This window comes from Leuresthes tenuis, unplaced genomic scaffold, assembly GCF_036924035.1.
Source record: "Leuresthes tenuis unplaced genomic scaffold, fLeuTen1.0.hap1 SCAF_10, whole genome shotgun sequence".
NCBI classification, from domain to species: Eukaryota; Metazoa; Chordata; class Actinopteri; order Atheriniformes; family Atherinopsidae; genus Leuresthes; species Leuresthes tenuis.
Window position 1 is genome coordinate 3,873,565 of NW_027325364.1, and position 16,400 is coordinate 3,889,964.

Below are 16,400 nucleotides of genomic sequence, written 5' to 3' on the forward strand. Positions count from 1 at the left end.
TCTGAGGAGAGGACGGGGGGAAGAGACGAGGGGAGGGAGAGGAAAGGAGAAGGAGGAGGAGGAGGAGGGTGGCCGGAGGGAGTGGGGGCTTTATTGGGAAATACCAGAGTTAGAGGAAGGGAAGAGAGGGTGGAGGAAGAGGAGTTGGGGCAGCGGGTGTTGTTTAGGGTGACTAAAGACTTAAAGATGGGCAGACAGGAAGAGAGAAGAAGGCTGAATGCAGCGCCACATAGCTGATAGATGCCTCCGCTCGAGCTCTGTGGCTGAAGCTGGCGATAAGTTTGACTGAAAAGATTAGTTCACTGAATATGGATGTAAATGAGTGCGCATGTGTGATTCTCAGCATTTCTCTCCTCTGCACTGGGTATGCATATTTAATCTGTCGGGGTCAGGACCCCCTATGGCTCAATATTTATTATTTAAGCCAGATTGTGCCGGGGACCACTGAACTGGAGAGGCAGCAGCTCTCTGATACATAAACTGTCATTTCCAAGAGGACGATTGCTTCGATACTTCAGCAGCAGCAGCATGAAGTCATGAGGGGTACGGAGCGTCCTCGCTGTAGCTCAACACAAAATCTGCATCACTGCCGAAGGAGGGAGATTAAACTGCACCGTCGTACACAGCAACTGAGTGTTTTCCCACTACTTGAACATCTTATTGTGATGTATTTGAGATTTCTCAGACTTGGATGATTAAATAACTGCGGTTTCTTTAAAAGCCTATTTACCATCGTAATGTAATTTCGGTAACTGTTTTCTGGACGGCAGCTTTAACGACTTGGTTCCCTCTCACTGCTCTCACAGCACTGCTGCAAGCATCAGCTCTAACAAACCCATCCAGAGTAACTTCTCAGCACCTGACAGAGTGATAAAAACACTTTGGAGGAGCATTTAATTGCTAAACAGACAGATAATCCCTTCAAGGGGAGGCTGAAACAGTGACAAGAAGGTTTAATACATCAAACGGATGGAAAGACAACTTCAAACAAGCCCTGAGGTCTCCCCTTATCTGCTGGAAGTGCAAATAGACAAAGTAGTTATGATAGTGTCAGATCTTATGTCAGTGTTGTGTTCACAGCTTGTTTCTGCTGCCCCCAATTGGACCACAAAGAATCTGTTATTGCAGGTTTCATGTTCAATGCAAATGGACACGCATAACAGCGAGATAGTAATGAGATATCAGCAGGCAGCGTTTGATTATTCACTCTTTCATGTCTGATAAAAACAAAGAGATTAGATGTCTCACATTGACCTCCCTGTTTCAAAAGAGGAAGGAAAATTAGATTCAGCCCAGGTGGGTGAATGAAGCACAGCAGAAAGTAGGATTTCATTTTTAAAAGATCAAATATCATCAGCTTCTTCTTGTCTTTGTTTTTAATATAAGCGTTGTTCAACATCTGGTTCCTAAATATCTGGTTACTAAGTATTTTTCTATCAATATCACCTAAAAAAGAACTTAGGAAAACTTAGAGAACCCAGAAAGACAAAAGAGATAATATAGATATAGATATATATAGATATATATGTTGGGGGGCACCAGTGGCAGTTTTTTGGCCGATCACCGATCTTTAAAAAGCCCGATCTGCCAATTCTGATTTTGGCCGATACCGACCGGCCGTGGCTCCATCATAGTTTGGGCCTGATTTACTGTGACCTTTATCTCAAGGGACAGTGGATCATACGGCAAAGCAACAACTCTTAACCACATAAGTGACACATGTTGAATATTTTGTCTAATGGTTTTAAACTTGTCCGTTTTTAGGTCATAATTATGCAGAAATATCTCAAATTCTAGGTGCAAAATGAATCTTTATGGTGCACATTTTATTTGAATCTCATAGCATATCATGTGGATGCTGTTCTACTAATTGGGTGTAAAGCATATAAGATATTTTAGTTTTTATCATTGCTGCTTACTTGTCTTACAGTAATAAAGTGAGCAAAGTGAAGCATAATCTGAAAATTGGCCGTTGTTTGTTCACCTTGTTCAGGTTTCAGGCAGCAACTACGAGAAAAGGTCCACATTTTTTAGCTTTTCCTTACTGGTTTTGCATTGAATTGGGATCTTTCACGAGGACATTTTCTTTTTCATGAAGTTTTTGCACGGTTTGCTCAAGGATGCTGAGAAGGTTATGCAGAAAGAATGCTTTTTACTTTGCAGAGCACAGCTTTTTTTTATATCTTACAATACTTCCCTTTCTGTCTGATAAACTAAAATTCTTTCAGCAGGAGGTTACACTTGATTCTTCCTGTCAGGCTTATAAAAATATAATCAGTATTTATAAGTATTCATCATTTTAATTCACTTTATTTCATTTATTGATTTGTTTTGCACTGATTTCACTTGTTTTATTGCCTTATTTTGCATCGGCACACACCTTCGAACAAACCCATTGCTCATGTTTGCATTCCTACAGATATCGCGGTACATTTAGCCATTTCCTTTCCTCAGTCATGAGACATACGGCTCTCAGTGAAGCCGGTAATCCCTCCTTGACACCATTCGTTTTCCCCCGTAATATCAGTGTGTGTTGGATGAAAAGCTTTCTAAGTACTAACCTGTCCTTTATCCTCCGCTACATCGACCTGTGCAGACCTCATCAAAGTCACTATTGACATTTTTCAATTGTTGTGACTGGCTTCAGTTCAACAAGGAGGTGGCTGAAGCCTGCTGCACCATAAAAACTGAATAAGCGATCAAAAATGTGCCTGAACAGCAGCTCGTCAATAATGCAAACTTAGCATCAACTAGAAGCTGGGGTCAACTACAGGAGGACTTAGAGCTCTGAATTACATGATGTTATTGCTCATAATCTGTTCAAATGACGACTGGCTCTCAGACTTTCAAGCCATTGTAAAGTGTAAATCAGTCAATGGCAAAAGGATATTCAGTGGAAGTGACTTCTGTACAAGTAGAGAGGAAAATCAAACACAATCACTTGCTCTTTGAGTAGTTGCCATAATTACTAATGATGAGCTGGACACACTGTGATTAGACGTACCAGTCAAGTGACTCCGGGCTCCTCTCAGAGTCTACCCTACAGGAGAGCTAGAACAGTCTTGCTGAAAGGTTCAAATTAACGATAAATCTCTTTTAAAGATGGATATTTCCTACATCTGGAGCCCCATTAGACTTTAATCACCCTTCTTATAAGCAGAAACTGCCAACACATATCTGGATTTGGGTGGTGTGAGTCCAAATTTGGAAGGACACTCCTAATCATTAGCCAACCTTCACGTGTAAAAGGTTAAAGGGTCATTCCGGCAAATCGTATAGTTGGAACGCTGCAGCTGAAATTAAACTGTTAAAGTTGGGTGATTAGTCTTCTATTTGTATAAAGTGAATAAAGTCAAAAAGATGCTGCTGGCACTGAGAATGGAAAGGCATTAATGACCACCCACAGTGTACCTGTCAACGTCATTTAACTTACTCGGAAAAGAAAACCAACACAGTGAGTGAGATAATATTCACAGAATGTCATTCTCAGTTCTTACACTTTGGTGGGTTTATTGTTGATGTGCAAATGAGGTGTGTTTAATGTTGTGTAACCTGGTGAAAAAGCCCACCTTGCTGCCTGAAACCGCCTCACAGGTCATGCTCTCGAATGGCATTTCCCACCGGAGAAGTGAAATGTGACAAATGGAGTGAAACAGGTTATAAAGATGTGCAGCCAGGCATGGTGTTTATGCAGGCTGTGTTTGTTGAAGCCTCCCTCTTACATGACAGACAGATGATTGGACCTGAGAATGAGTGGAACAAAACATATCTCTGAATGTGTAATTTTCAGAAGAATAATAAGAGTGTTCAGTCACCGGGTCTGTTATTATCATTTTTATTATTCAAGGTTTCATTCAGTTGTGTTCTTCCTTTGGACCTCAGCTTCCCTACCAGCTTCTCTGTGACTGAAGATGTTACAGCGCCCCCAAGTGTTCAAAGTAACAAACTGGCCTTTATTAAACTGCTATAGACTCTTTTTCAGCGTATGAAACATTTCACCTACGCTGAACATTTCAATTAAGTAGGTAGATTTTTAACAGAATACTGCTAATTATTCATAACATATCTGTATTGCTTCCTGTGCTTTCATAGAGTTTCAGTGACTGCTTTCGGTTTATTTTCTTTCAGTTCTATAATAAAATGACTCATATTCATTCTATGGCCTTGGCAAACACTCCATAAACACCTGACAAGGATATTTACTCTTTAGATCCAGATAAACCGCCTGTTCACCTTTAAAGTTAATGCACAGGAGCCGTTTTCATTTACTCTTTAGATCCAGATAAACCGCCTGTTCACCTTTAAAGTTAATGCACAGGAGTTTTCATTGTTGACAACAGGAAGCTGCGAACACTATGATATTATACTCATCACTTCCAGAAGTATATAAGAGTCTGTTATTGAGCCTGATATTGATAATCTAGTTCATTATTCTTCATGTCAAACGAAATTTTATATTTACTGATCGTCAACCATATGTCATATGATTGGCCTTGCTATCATAACATTACATTTCCGGTCTTAGCTGAAGGTTTCTGCTAGCTAAAAATAAAAGTCTAGCACCATCTAAGGCTTTTCTTAATTTCTGCAGTGAGGAATGTTTCCATTACCAAAGAATTGTGGGGTGGAAATTATCTTTTATTACAACAGACAAAGCCCTTTGGTATCATCAGAAAGACACAAGAATATGTTACTTTTAAACATACGAGGAACACCCTTTCATGAAAAAGTATTCCCTCATGGTCGTGGCTTCTTTCAGCAGGATAATGCACCCTGCCACACAGCAAAAATGGCTCAGGAATTGGTTTGAGGAGAACAGCAACTTGGCCTCCAAATATCCCAGATCTCAATCCAATCGAGCATCTGTGGGATGTGCAGGACAAACAAACCCGATCCTTGGAGGCCCATCTCGTAACTTACAGGACTTAAAGTATCTGCTGCTAACGCCTCGGTGCCAGATACTACAGCACACCTTCAGTCGTGGAGCGGAGCCTCGACAGATCAGGGCTTTGGTAGCAACAGAGGAAGCAACACAATATGAGGCAGGTGGTCATAATGTTACGTCTGATTGGTGTATGTCGTCATTCATCCAGCCGTCCATTTTCCAAACACTCTGGCTGCTAATCTAATGAAGAGTCCAATAAGACAAACAGCCATGCACGCTCACACTCACTCAGTGTAGTTTCTTGACAACTTTTTTCCATTGCACATGTAGTAGGTAGCATTTCTCTTCTCTCCATTTGAAATGTGTGATTTCAGCAACGGTTTTTTTTCACACAGTTCAGACCTTTCTTGCATAATATTCAGAGAAAAACACCTCATTAAGCTGTCAGTTTTCTGCCCTGGGTTTTACGCCTGCGGCTGCACTCAGAGCTGATTTGCATTCTGTTCTTCCTTGGATGGTATTACTTTGATTCATGTGCCTTCATTGTGACTCCATGGAAAAAGTTTCTGTGCAGAGAGAAGCACACTGCTGTAAAAAAACGCCATCAGTACATAAAGAGCTGCACCCATGATATGCTTCATTGCATTTCGTATTTATTACCACTGACAGCACTAACTTAAGTTTGCATTTCTTTTCAGAGCAACACTTTACAGTTACGTTTCCACTCATCAGATACCTCATAATTCAGAATGATGCTGCTTGGACTTCCATCAAACTGCTGGACTGATGTGAAGATAAGTCACGCCCTGTCAGATCTTATCGAGAAGGGATATATGAACACCAAAGGAGAGAGTAAACAAACAGGTCCCTACAATGTATTGAATAACTAAGACCAATGCAGTAGCTCTTCTCCCGTTCCTGCACATTGTGAAATATGTTTTAGACCAACTTCATGTCAGTGTAAAAGATCCAAATCCCCCAAATCTCAATGGTTTAATTATAGATCTGCTGATAAACATAAAATGACTGAAAAAATCCAGCAACTTGTTCTTTTCTTTCTTTCAGTCGTTGGCAGTGGGTTTGATTAGCTGCCAATCTAACAGTTTGTTGTTTGTTTTTTCATTTTAACTCAAAGCTAAGCACAAAAAGTCATGTGTCTGACAGTTTCTTCATTAATAACATTGTTGAAGAAGCATCTAAGACTGCCTCATTTAGGTAGTAATCCAGTCCACATTGTTGTTACCATTCTAGCCTTCCAAGACAAATGACTTTTGTTTGTTTTGATATCATTTACTATCTAAGATCCAATATATTTCTGACGCACATCTCAGAAAATTTGGTGTTGTTATTTCCCTCTTTGGACAGCTTTGCTCACCAGTTTCCTCCAATTTTGCAGCAAATCAGAAAACATTATTTTAACTGCAGTTTCCTGGGAATGCATTAGGTTAAGCTGACGTTAGAGAGACGTTATGAGGCAAAATGTTCAAAGTTCAAAGAAAAAACGTGACTTCCCTGGTCCCCGTACAAAAGACAACCTGAGAGCATGTGGCATGTAAACAAAAGAGTGACTTATTCAAAAAATGTTCCCGGATGATGAAGATTTTTGATTTAAGGTGCACTACTTGAGCTTCGGGAAGCAACATTAATTTCCAGTGAAACATCTTGGCAACTGTTTGATAAATTCCAATGAAAGCTGCTTCAGATATAAAGTCCATTAAAGCACATTAGTATGTTAGATGTTTATCTCAAAGGAAGCAGAATTGCAGTCGTTTAAGAATTGATGACAAAAAGTTTATGTTTTAGTCATCAAAAACAGCAGTTTTGCCAACTAAGAGCACATTGTATAAATAATCTCACTATATCATGGTATCTTAGATTATATTACACATCCTTTTTCAGTTAACATGCCTCTTATATACTTATACTCTATTATTGTCAACATCTGGTTGGTAGACTGTTCTACAGGTCAAACACCTCAATGTGTAAGTAAATCAAATTTATTTATATTACACTTGCAATGAAGGGCTTTACAAAGGCAAAAAGTAAAAGGAGAGCAGAGGTAATAACGAAATGCTTCACAGTGATGAAATAACCTGGTGGGGAGATCGGTCTCATATGGGACCTTCTGGATGTTTGTCAGCAGCCTGGCTGCTGCATTCTGGACAAACTGTAGGCGGTGCTGCAGTGGATTGCTGAGGCAAGAGAAAAGGGAATTACAGTAATCGAGACGAGATTAAACAGAAGCAGGTTGAATCGTTTTCCATCCACGAAGGATACAGCAGGTCTGATTTTAGCCATTTTCCTAAAATGGTAAAAACAGGAGCGAACTAAAGTAATTAAGGCTCAAACCCAGGCTCATAGAAACACAAAGATGGTTTTTACTAAAGATAACAGAAAATAAAGATTCTTTATCACCTTTGACCTAAAACCAGCAGAAACAAGTAGATTTTTCTATGTTTAGCTGAAGAAAGTTGTTAGCCAGGATGATCTTTGAAACATCACCAAGCTTAAAATAAATATATAACTGAATATTATCTGCATTACAGTGATGGGATACGCCTTTAAATTAACTTAGAAGACCAAAACGAAGCATGTATAGTGCAAACAGCAATGGGCCCAGAACAGAACCTTGAGGAACACCATAAAAAATTAGAAAATCTTTAAATGACTTCAATTTCTGGGCTCCAGAATTATTACTTACATCTGCCTTTAAATATTGTAACATGCAGCATTTTGCATCACAGGGCAGTTGATCCATAGTATAAACTGCACAATAAAAGATTATAGAATATATGTGTTTGTACGTGTATGTTACTGCGTTTTCTCTTTCATCTAAATAACTAAATTAAATCTTGTTCCCTTATTTGGCATTTTTGATAAAAAAGCATAATGCTTATGACTAAAATGTGCAAACTTTACTCACATATTCAGACATTAATTGTCTGTAAATGATGCAAGAGGCATATTGTGTAATTTTTATTATCTCTTTCTAATATTTTCCCAAAGTTAAAAACATGAAATATTCTACTTTTGCATCACAAACCTTTATTGTTTTATCAAAGCAACAGACTGCAGCTGCAAAAATATCCCTTTTTTCATGATAAAAGACCGCACAGGGTTAAATGATCCAGAGTTATCAAACTTCCACTGAATCTTATAGCTTCTAGTGAATAATGAGTGAAAGTCTTCAGTCTACAAGAGCTGTATCCATCTACACACATGACATTCAGTACAATAACGTTTTCTACATTTTCTTATTTTCTTTTATTTACCTTGAACTCAATAGCCTTTTCATTCTATACTGTATAAACACGGGTTAATATATCAGGTTGTCACTACACCCTAGAGCTTAGCAATTTCCTATTTACTCCCTGTCAGAAGCACTTTGCAGAAGACAAAGACTCTTTTGTGCAATTGATAGATTTATTTTTGTCCAGTATTCACTGTGCAAAGCCATGGATTACGCTGCATCATTATCAGGTGATTGCGCTCTATTTGTGAGAACAGTGAGCGCCTGAGCTGGATCTATAAAAGGGAGAAGAGGAAAGATCCAGGTCACCTCCGAGTCCCCCAGAAGACTTGAGTAGGTATGTTAATGTGAGTGTTTTGATGAAGCAAAAAGATTTATCTGAAGAGAATATCCAGCAGTCAGGAGCGAGAACCCCGTGTGATTTTCACTGTAACATAAAAATGTACGTAATCTTTTATTTACTACTTATTTTCTTCTTCTCCATTCAAAGGGAAATACATTTAAGATTAGTAGTTATACCTCAAATGAGCTTTATTCTGGTAATAAGACTGCAACCATGCACTAAAAACATCTGATGCTGCTTCATCTGCAGAGGAAGCTCCCTTGTTGTTGGGAAAATGCTTGGAGTCCTGATTTGCGCCCTGGCACTGCACAGCGTGCACACTTCCTGTGTTGTGGTGAGTAATTGTTGTAATTCATACATGTTACACTGTAAATTTCTGGGTTTTAAACATTTAGGAGAGTAAAAAAGATTAGATTTTTCACCTTTAACCACAGTTTGTGTTCATAAATTCACCTGGACTGAATGATGTTTTCGGAGTTCAAGGAGTGGATTTTCCAAACTCTTAACTCCTGAAGTTGATGACTTTCAAACCGGTCCTCGATTATCCGAAAATGTAGCTGCCTGCACTTAAATCTAAAACAAGGGGAACAAGTGGTGTGTTTTTTGGTAACTGTAAAGCAATAAAGTGGCATCCTGAGTAGGTGTGTCAGTTCACTTGAACAAACACTCTTATTTCTTCTCATTATAACAAAATGATCATATCTGTCCACTAAAAGTAAAATTCTGCTAAATATTTAATATCAGTATAATTACTTCCTGAAATTAATGTATTTAAAGGTGATAGAACTGGTTAATTTAGTTTAATAGACCAAAAAAAAGGGTCTATTTTTGCACAAAATCAGCTTTTCGGCACAACAACTTGTTAATTTGCAGATTTTACACACAGTCAGCTGTAATTGGACTTCTCTGGATGTGTGAAAAACCGTAGTTTATAATAAATCAGAGTAAAAGGAAAGCATCAGTAATTCAGTCCAGTGTTTGTTTTGTTCAATTTCTCTTTGAAAGCTCGATTTCCTGTCTTTGCACATCTCCATCATTCCCCTTCTCCACTAAACGTGAGCAACATTTTAGCCAAACTAAGCCAAAGGGAAACATCAATGGAAGGTGCAGATAACAGAGGAATATTCCTCGCAGGATGGCATCCCGCCCTGACTTCCAACCTGGCGCGCCGTACCTTCACATGTGATTCATTTGTGTCCAAAGACAGAAAAAACAGAGTTTTTTAGACTCTGACTCACAGTACGATCAGTGCTCACACACATGTAGCCAAACTGAGTTAGCATTTACTCTCAGGGAGTTATTCTGAAGGCTGGAATCTGCTGTTTATTAGCTGAAAGTGCTTTGCACTGACAATTTGGATGCACTAATATTGCACTTCAGCCTTATTTCTCATTGATTCTTTATGGTTGAGCCTTGCTCTGATTTAATGGTATCATAATATTTGCTGTATCATGGAAAATTGTATGATTGGAAACAGATGTTGTTGACTTTAGTCACACGACTCTGTTGTAAGAGAAAGTTAAACAAGTGTCATACTCTCACCTGGATTAAAGTAGAACTAAAATCCCATAATTCTGAATAAACCGTGTACAGTAAATCGAAAATTAACCTGAATTTCTCTGTTATTCTCACATGCACAACTCTGCACGCCATGATGTGTCCACAGCGAGGTAAGCACCGTGTCAAATGCATCCGACATGTTTAACTCCACAGGAGTCTTTTATTTATAGCATAGCTTCAGTATAGCTGAAGCCATGCCAGCGAGGTTCCCATTAAACCTGTGGGATCAGACTCAGTCCCGTCTGTGGGTTCTTTTGTTATGTGAAGTCATTTCAGAGCAATTAAACCAGGATGTGTTTGTGAGTCATGTCGTAAGCAGCAGAATTCATTTCATCTGTTGTTATTTCTTTAATCTGGTATTGAAGCATCGGTTTTTAATGTGTGCATTCGTCTGTGTTTCTGCAGACATTTGTCCGCAGAACACATCAGTGCAGGCTGAGATCGTAGACGTGCACAACGCCTTCAGGAGAGCCGTTGAGCCTTCTGCTGCAGACATGTTGATGATGGTCAGTCCTGCTTCCTTAACATTCTCTTCACTTTTCTCTTAAACAAAGCGAACGAGGTATCCTGCACCTGGCTTCCCCCTAAAGGTGGCAGTTTTTCCAAAATCAGGGATGTATAGTTTGGTGAAAATGAACTGATTCCACCTTTAAACTAATTAAAAGTTCTGATGCTTTAAACTTATGCTAATTCATGTAAACATCTTACAAATTAACTGTTCTACAAGGACAGACGGGCTCGATGGTAAATTATACGTATAAAAGTGAGTAAAACATTTGGAATAAACGCACACTAATCATGGAAAAACCAACCCAAGAAGTTTTCATTTGCTTTGGGTTTTCTGAAATAAACACAGGTTGAAAGAAAGTTAGCAAGTTTCCTGATATCCTGGATATTTGACCATTCCTCTGTCTTCATATTTCCGTCTTCGACTATTCCAAAAGCTTTTTGCTGGTCTGCTTTACTTATCCCTGGTTTTTGTTTAACGTTACTGTCGAAGCACCCAAAATAACCTCGTTTCAGCTGATGGTTTGAACTCTGCCAAAGACTTCCTCATATGTTATTCCATCCATTTTTTATGGAGTCTACCAGTTCAGCCAGCAGCAAAGCAGCTACAGAAGATGATACTGCCTCCATAATTATTAGGTGGTACAGAGTTCTTGGAGTTGAATGACTCACGCTGTCATTGTGGCAAAAACGGACAAATTTTTCTCTCATTTGACAGCACATTTATGTTTATGTGATGCTAGAAAAAAGATGCATGGAAACATGTTAATCCAACTAAAATAAAAGGTTTATCAGTTGTGGATCAAATCACTCTCCATGTATCCACTCAACCTGATGTAAATGCTCCAAAAGTGTATTTTTACAGCTGAATTATCAGTAAAGCTGCTGTTATTCACATATTTCTCTGTTTCTTTTGTCAAAAAGTGACCACGAGTTTCTCAGACAAAAGAAACCAATGAATGAGAGCAACTTTAGTGGGAAATCGGCTGCTCTGATATACACTCAAATCGCTCAGTTTAAGATCAGCTGAGCAACTACAGTATCACCCTAATCTGGTTTTGAGAAGCTTTTTTTTAAAGTTTTCGGTCAGATTAGCAGGTTTACATCCATGTTTAATCCAGTTAATTTAGTTGGTTATTGGATTAATTTTTTCTATCTTCTTTCATTTCACGGCAGATTTGTTCCTTGGTGTTTCCTGAGTTGATCTTGGTGCCCGTGAACCAATTTCTTTACAGTTTAGGGTCACAGTTCTTCCAAATGTTGTAACCTGTACTTACATAAACTCTAAGATGCTCCTGTGTTGTGTAAAGCTACAATCTGCACTGACATCCCCAAACCCACAGAGAAGCCGCCGGCCGCAGTCCATCATGATCTCCAACAGGAAGGAAAGAGGACTTTTGAATTAATAATCTCAGTGGGTGCATTAAAGATGAATGTCGTACAATTGTTCTGCCCCAGAAAAAGAACACTTCAAAGAAATTATGGAAGGCCTAATTTTGCATGACATTAGTGTCCATAATGGGTGAATCTAAATCTCCAGAAACAACCAGAACTGCATGAATGCCGTCTGAAATTAGTCTCACAAATATAATGATATCTATATTTATCGCAGCTGAGAGCTGTCAGTTCTTTTAGTTAAATCATGATCTTCCCTTACACCAAGCTGTGGCGTTCTCTGTGTGGCGTGCACTGAACGAAGCCCTCCACCACGGATGCACTGTGAAATCTGTCAGTAAATGGAAGGATGAATGCCTGCAGAAGTTAGATGTTAAACACCATTACAATGAAAACTCAATTTCACTTTGAGCTGCTTTCACTGTACAAAAGCCACGTCATCTTTTAAGGGTTAAAGTGAAAAGAAAAGGCCTTTTAGAATAAGCTTTGATAATTTTTTGGATAAAAGATCCTTTGATGGGTTTGGTTTTTCTGAAATATGAACGTCAGTCTGAAATTAAACCATTGTTTGTTTCTGTTTCTGTCTCAGATTTATAGTGAGGAGTTAGCCGTCACTGCTCAAGCCTGGGTTGACAAATGCATTCTTGCTCATGGACCACCCGCCTCCCGCCTGCTCAATGGTACATTAGTCTTTTCTTTATTCCTGTTGTTTCTCCATCTCCTCTTTGCTTTGTGCTGCATCTGCCTCGAGCTCAAACATCACCTCACTTCCCTTCCAACTTTTCCCTTTGATTGATGATCACCATGAACATTATCTTATCGTCAGTCCTAATGCTTTACTCTAATAACAAAAACTCACGGAGCAAAATGCATTATCATAAAGGAGATTATCATCAAAACCCTGTTTCGTCTAAACAGAACCATCAACAGGAGATTTCTCCAAAACAGAGCTGACACGTGTTTCTCTCCATTAAACCAGGTTATGACTTAGGTGAGAATCTGTTCTATTCATCCTCTCCGTTCCCGTGGACGACCGTTGTCGATGCCTGGCACAGTGAGGTGTCACAATACTTTTATCCCAACGGATCCACTAATGGAAAACCCACCGGCCACTACACGCAGGTAACAACAGCCCATACTGCATTGTTGCCAGGCTACGACGAAGGTCTCTTTTTCAAACTAAAACAGCAGGGTGCACCTGAGTCTGCTGTTTTAGTGCCTTTCAGCTGATTTTTCATTTTCCATCCTGTAACCTCACTGTTGTGGGATTTCCGGAGCTTTCGTAGCTTTAACTCCAAGTTAACACGTGACTATTTGCAGGATTTCTTCGCTGAGCTCTTTATTAGGAACAACATGTGAAATACTCTTTCAAACGTATTCCTCTTTCTGTTTGCCTGTTTTAAAGTTTCAGAACCGCTCTGACTAAACTGATAAGTTAAATTAGATAAATAAAAGCTCTGTTAACTCTCCTCTTCTGTGGTTTTGCACATACTAATTACTGAGTCATACTTAGACACACAAAGCTTAAGCCTCTGCTATCCCAGGAGTATAAACATTTTTTCAGCTGTCCCACAACCCTGAACTGGTTTAAGAAGTTATAGAAAATGAATTGATGGATTTCTCAATGTCTTTGTTAGCTTCATTAACATTTTTATGGTCTTTTTTGTGCTTCTGCGGCTTTTCATCTCACAAAGAAGTGACCTCGGGTGACGTACTGTTAATATAATGCAATCTAGCCCTCACAGCTCGAACAGCTTCCCTCCACCACTGGTGCATTTTACACCATTTGGTATGAGAATATGAACTGTTATGACGATGTGCCATGTTGTGAGAAAACGGATTCAACGGGGACTCGATATACCTCACTCGATTTACCGTCTAATCTTGTGCGAACAGCAAATATTGCCTACACACTGTGGCTCTCTGTCACTTTTCCAGGCATGTCTGAATCAAGCGGTGAGGAGCATCAACATAAAAGTGTCTGAATGACTGAATGCCATCACTTTAACAGGTTGATTAAACCAAAAACATTACGTGTGTGATAGGTGCTTGTATCTGTTCATGCTGTAAACACTACTTTAACATTCTGGTCCACAATAAGGAGACAATATCAGATGATTTCTGGGTTTTTTTGTTCATAGCTCTCCGATTCTACTGCTTCCGAAAAGCAGTGAATCTGTTCATTATAACGCTAAATAACACCTTGTGCATTGTCAAGAAGCCATTACAAAAGGATATAAACAGGGATTTTCTAGTTCTATGTCTTCTTGTATCATTGTGAGTGAACCACAGATGTTGTGATATTAATCCAAGAGATATGCAATGTTAGAGACATTCAAAGCGTCTCATCTGGCACCAATGATCCTGCTGCACGATGCTCCTGAGCTGTATCTGAACAGGGAAAGTTTGATTAACGGAGCGCACAGTGTTCCTGATACAGTGCTCAGTGAATGCATATGTAGAAAATGGTGTGGAAATAACATGAAATGATACAAACACAACTCTTTCTAATCAGGAAACCACCAAATAACATATTTTTGCTTTTGTTGTCAGGTGGTGTGGAACAGCTCATACAAGGTCGGCTGCGGAGTCGCACTGTGCCCCAACAACATCTATCTCTACGCCTGCCATTATTATCGAGCGTACGTGACCACCTCACACCCACAATACCTTTTGTTTTGCATGTGATTCATGAAAGTGCAACAAGAAAAGATGAGAAGAGCAAAGAAAATCAATCATTTAATGAGACAATTAACTCTCGTTTTCTTCTAATAGTGGAAACTTTAAGGGATGGCCACCTTACAAGCGTGGGACCCCGTGTGCTTCCTGTCCCAACGACTGTGTGGACAAACTCTGCAGTAAGTAACAAACTCACATGAAGCGGAGACATTTGAGCGGATGACATAATCTCTCCTCATTACTTTTCTTTTTTTCCAGCCAACCCATGTCCGTACATAAACAGCTTCATCAACTGTCCATCCTTAAAAGCCATGTTTGGATGCAGAAACTCTCTGGTGTCTGAATGGTGCCCTGCTTCATGCAAATGCACCACTGAAATCATCCCAATCTATTAGACTGAAGTACTGCTACGTTTTCACACGTGTACTTCTCTGTCTGCAGAGTAAGCTGTGCTGAAAGACACATGAGCTTATGACAAGATACTTGTGGTGACACATGAAAATACCATGAAAGACAATAATAAAAGTCTGGTTTGTCTTATGTTGACGGGTGTTCTGGGACCTCTTTTCTAAGCCCTTTGAGGATGTTTATCAAAGTTAAGCTTACTCTTCATGGAGTTTACACAAAGCCTTTACACTGAGACTTATAGTGACTCATGGGAAACCAAATCTACAAACTACAGAGGTGGAATGTAAACTAACTGCTTTTGCACCCAGTGTTTCCAGTTTTGGATAATCCTCCTCATTTCGGAGGATTATTGCATATTCTCCTCTATTTGTTTTATCTGGGAATGCACATGTGAACACACAAAGTGGACGAAGACTTAAAAGAGGAGTTGAAATGATCTTTTTGGTAACCCTTATAGTATTTTTTACATGTAAAAGATAATTTTGAATGTGATGCTTCTCTTTTTAATGACTTTCTGCTTGGACAGTGGAATAAAGGGACTTCTTTTGCATGGTTTACCTGTAATAAATAAAGTATTTGATAAAATAAACATCAAATTGAGCCAGAGTCATTCATTACAACAATAAAATACTGATTTCACAGCATGATATGCTTCTAAAAAGGTGCACCAGAGATCGGGGATCATGCTACTCAGCCTCCAAGCTGTTGGAAAGGAGGCTTCGACTGATTGTTGAACCTCATGTTCGGGGGGAGCTGTGTGGTTTTGTTCAGGCCGTGGAACAGAGGACCAGATCTTACCCTCGCAGAGTTACTGAGGAGGTCATGGGAGTGTGACCATCCAGTCCACATGTGCTTTGTGGAAGGCTTGTGACTGTATCACTCAAGGAATTTTATTTTTTTCTTCCATCTCTGCTCTGATGTGGCTCTGTTGGTCTCTTCAAGTCATGACCTTCAGTGCTCAATGGCTTCACAGCAACTTCAAGTCTGAGGCCATGGGTGGGTCATTGTCTCAAGCAGAGGAGTCGAAATCTTGGGATCTTGTCCATGAGTGACTGTAAGATAACATTAGAAATAGACAGATTGATCATAGCTTTGTTTGTGTTTCTGCATTTATCAGACGCTTTTATCCAAAGCGACTTACAAATGAAGATAAAACAAGCTATAAAAAAAGCTAACAATAAGCTACATAGAAGGAACCCAGGAGTCCGACTCTGTCAGAGGTGACAGAGTAGAGATAGGGTGCAGGCATAGAAGGAAGTGCAGAAAGATAAAGTGCAGAGATAGAGGGGGTAGGGAAGTACAAGGTAAGTGCTGGGATAGGAGATGCTCTCTGAAGAGCTGGGTTTTCAGGAGCTTCTTGGAGATATTCAGGG

At 39.4% G+C, this 16,400-nt stretch overlaps 1 protein-coding gene across 2 annotated transcripts; it reads left to right on the forward strand.

Annotated features, from left to right (window-relative positions):
- Positions 1–8,460: 8,460 nt before the first annotated feature.
- LOC140315972 (cysteine-rich venom protein pseudecin) lies at positions 8,461–15,328 on the forward strand. Of its 2 annotated transcripts, none has more exons than XM_072393594.1 (8): positions 8,461–8,472; positions 8,728–8,816; positions 10,444–10,544; positions 12,530–12,620; positions 12,920–13,062; positions 14,494–14,582; positions 14,716–14,798; positions 14,878–15,328. In XM_072393594.1, the coding sequence occupies exons 2-8, from the start codon at positions 8,753–8,755 to the stop codon at positions 15,012–15,014; spliced, it is 708 nt and encodes a 235-aa protein (XP_072249695.1). In that variant the 5' UTR covers positions 8,461–8,472; positions 8,728–8,752; the 3' UTR covers positions 15,015–15,328. The 2 variants fall into 2 exon arrangements, with proteins under 2 accessions (XP_072249695.1, XP_072249694.1); XM_072393593.1 differs by lacking the exon at positions 8,461–8,472 and adding an exon at positions 8,484–8,577.
- The last annotated feature ends 1,072 nt before the right edge of the window (positions 15,329–16,400 follow it).

What these genes read in the sequence shown, in the direction of transcription:
- LOC140315972 (XM_072393593.1), top strand. Translation starts at nt 8,495, where the DNA reads ATGAAGCAAAAAGATTTATCTGAAGAGAATATCCAGCAGTCAGGAGCG. An exon ending in CTGCAGACATGTTGATGATG is followed by an intron (nt 10,545 to 12,529) that starts GTCAGTCCTGCT and finishes TTTCTGTCTCAG; the next exon opens with ATTTATAGTGAGGAGTTAGC. An exon ending in CCACCGGCCACTACACGCAG is followed by an intron (nt 13,063 to 14,493) that starts GTAACAACAGCC and finishes TTTTGTTGTCAG; the next exon opens with GTGGTGTGGAACAGCTCATA.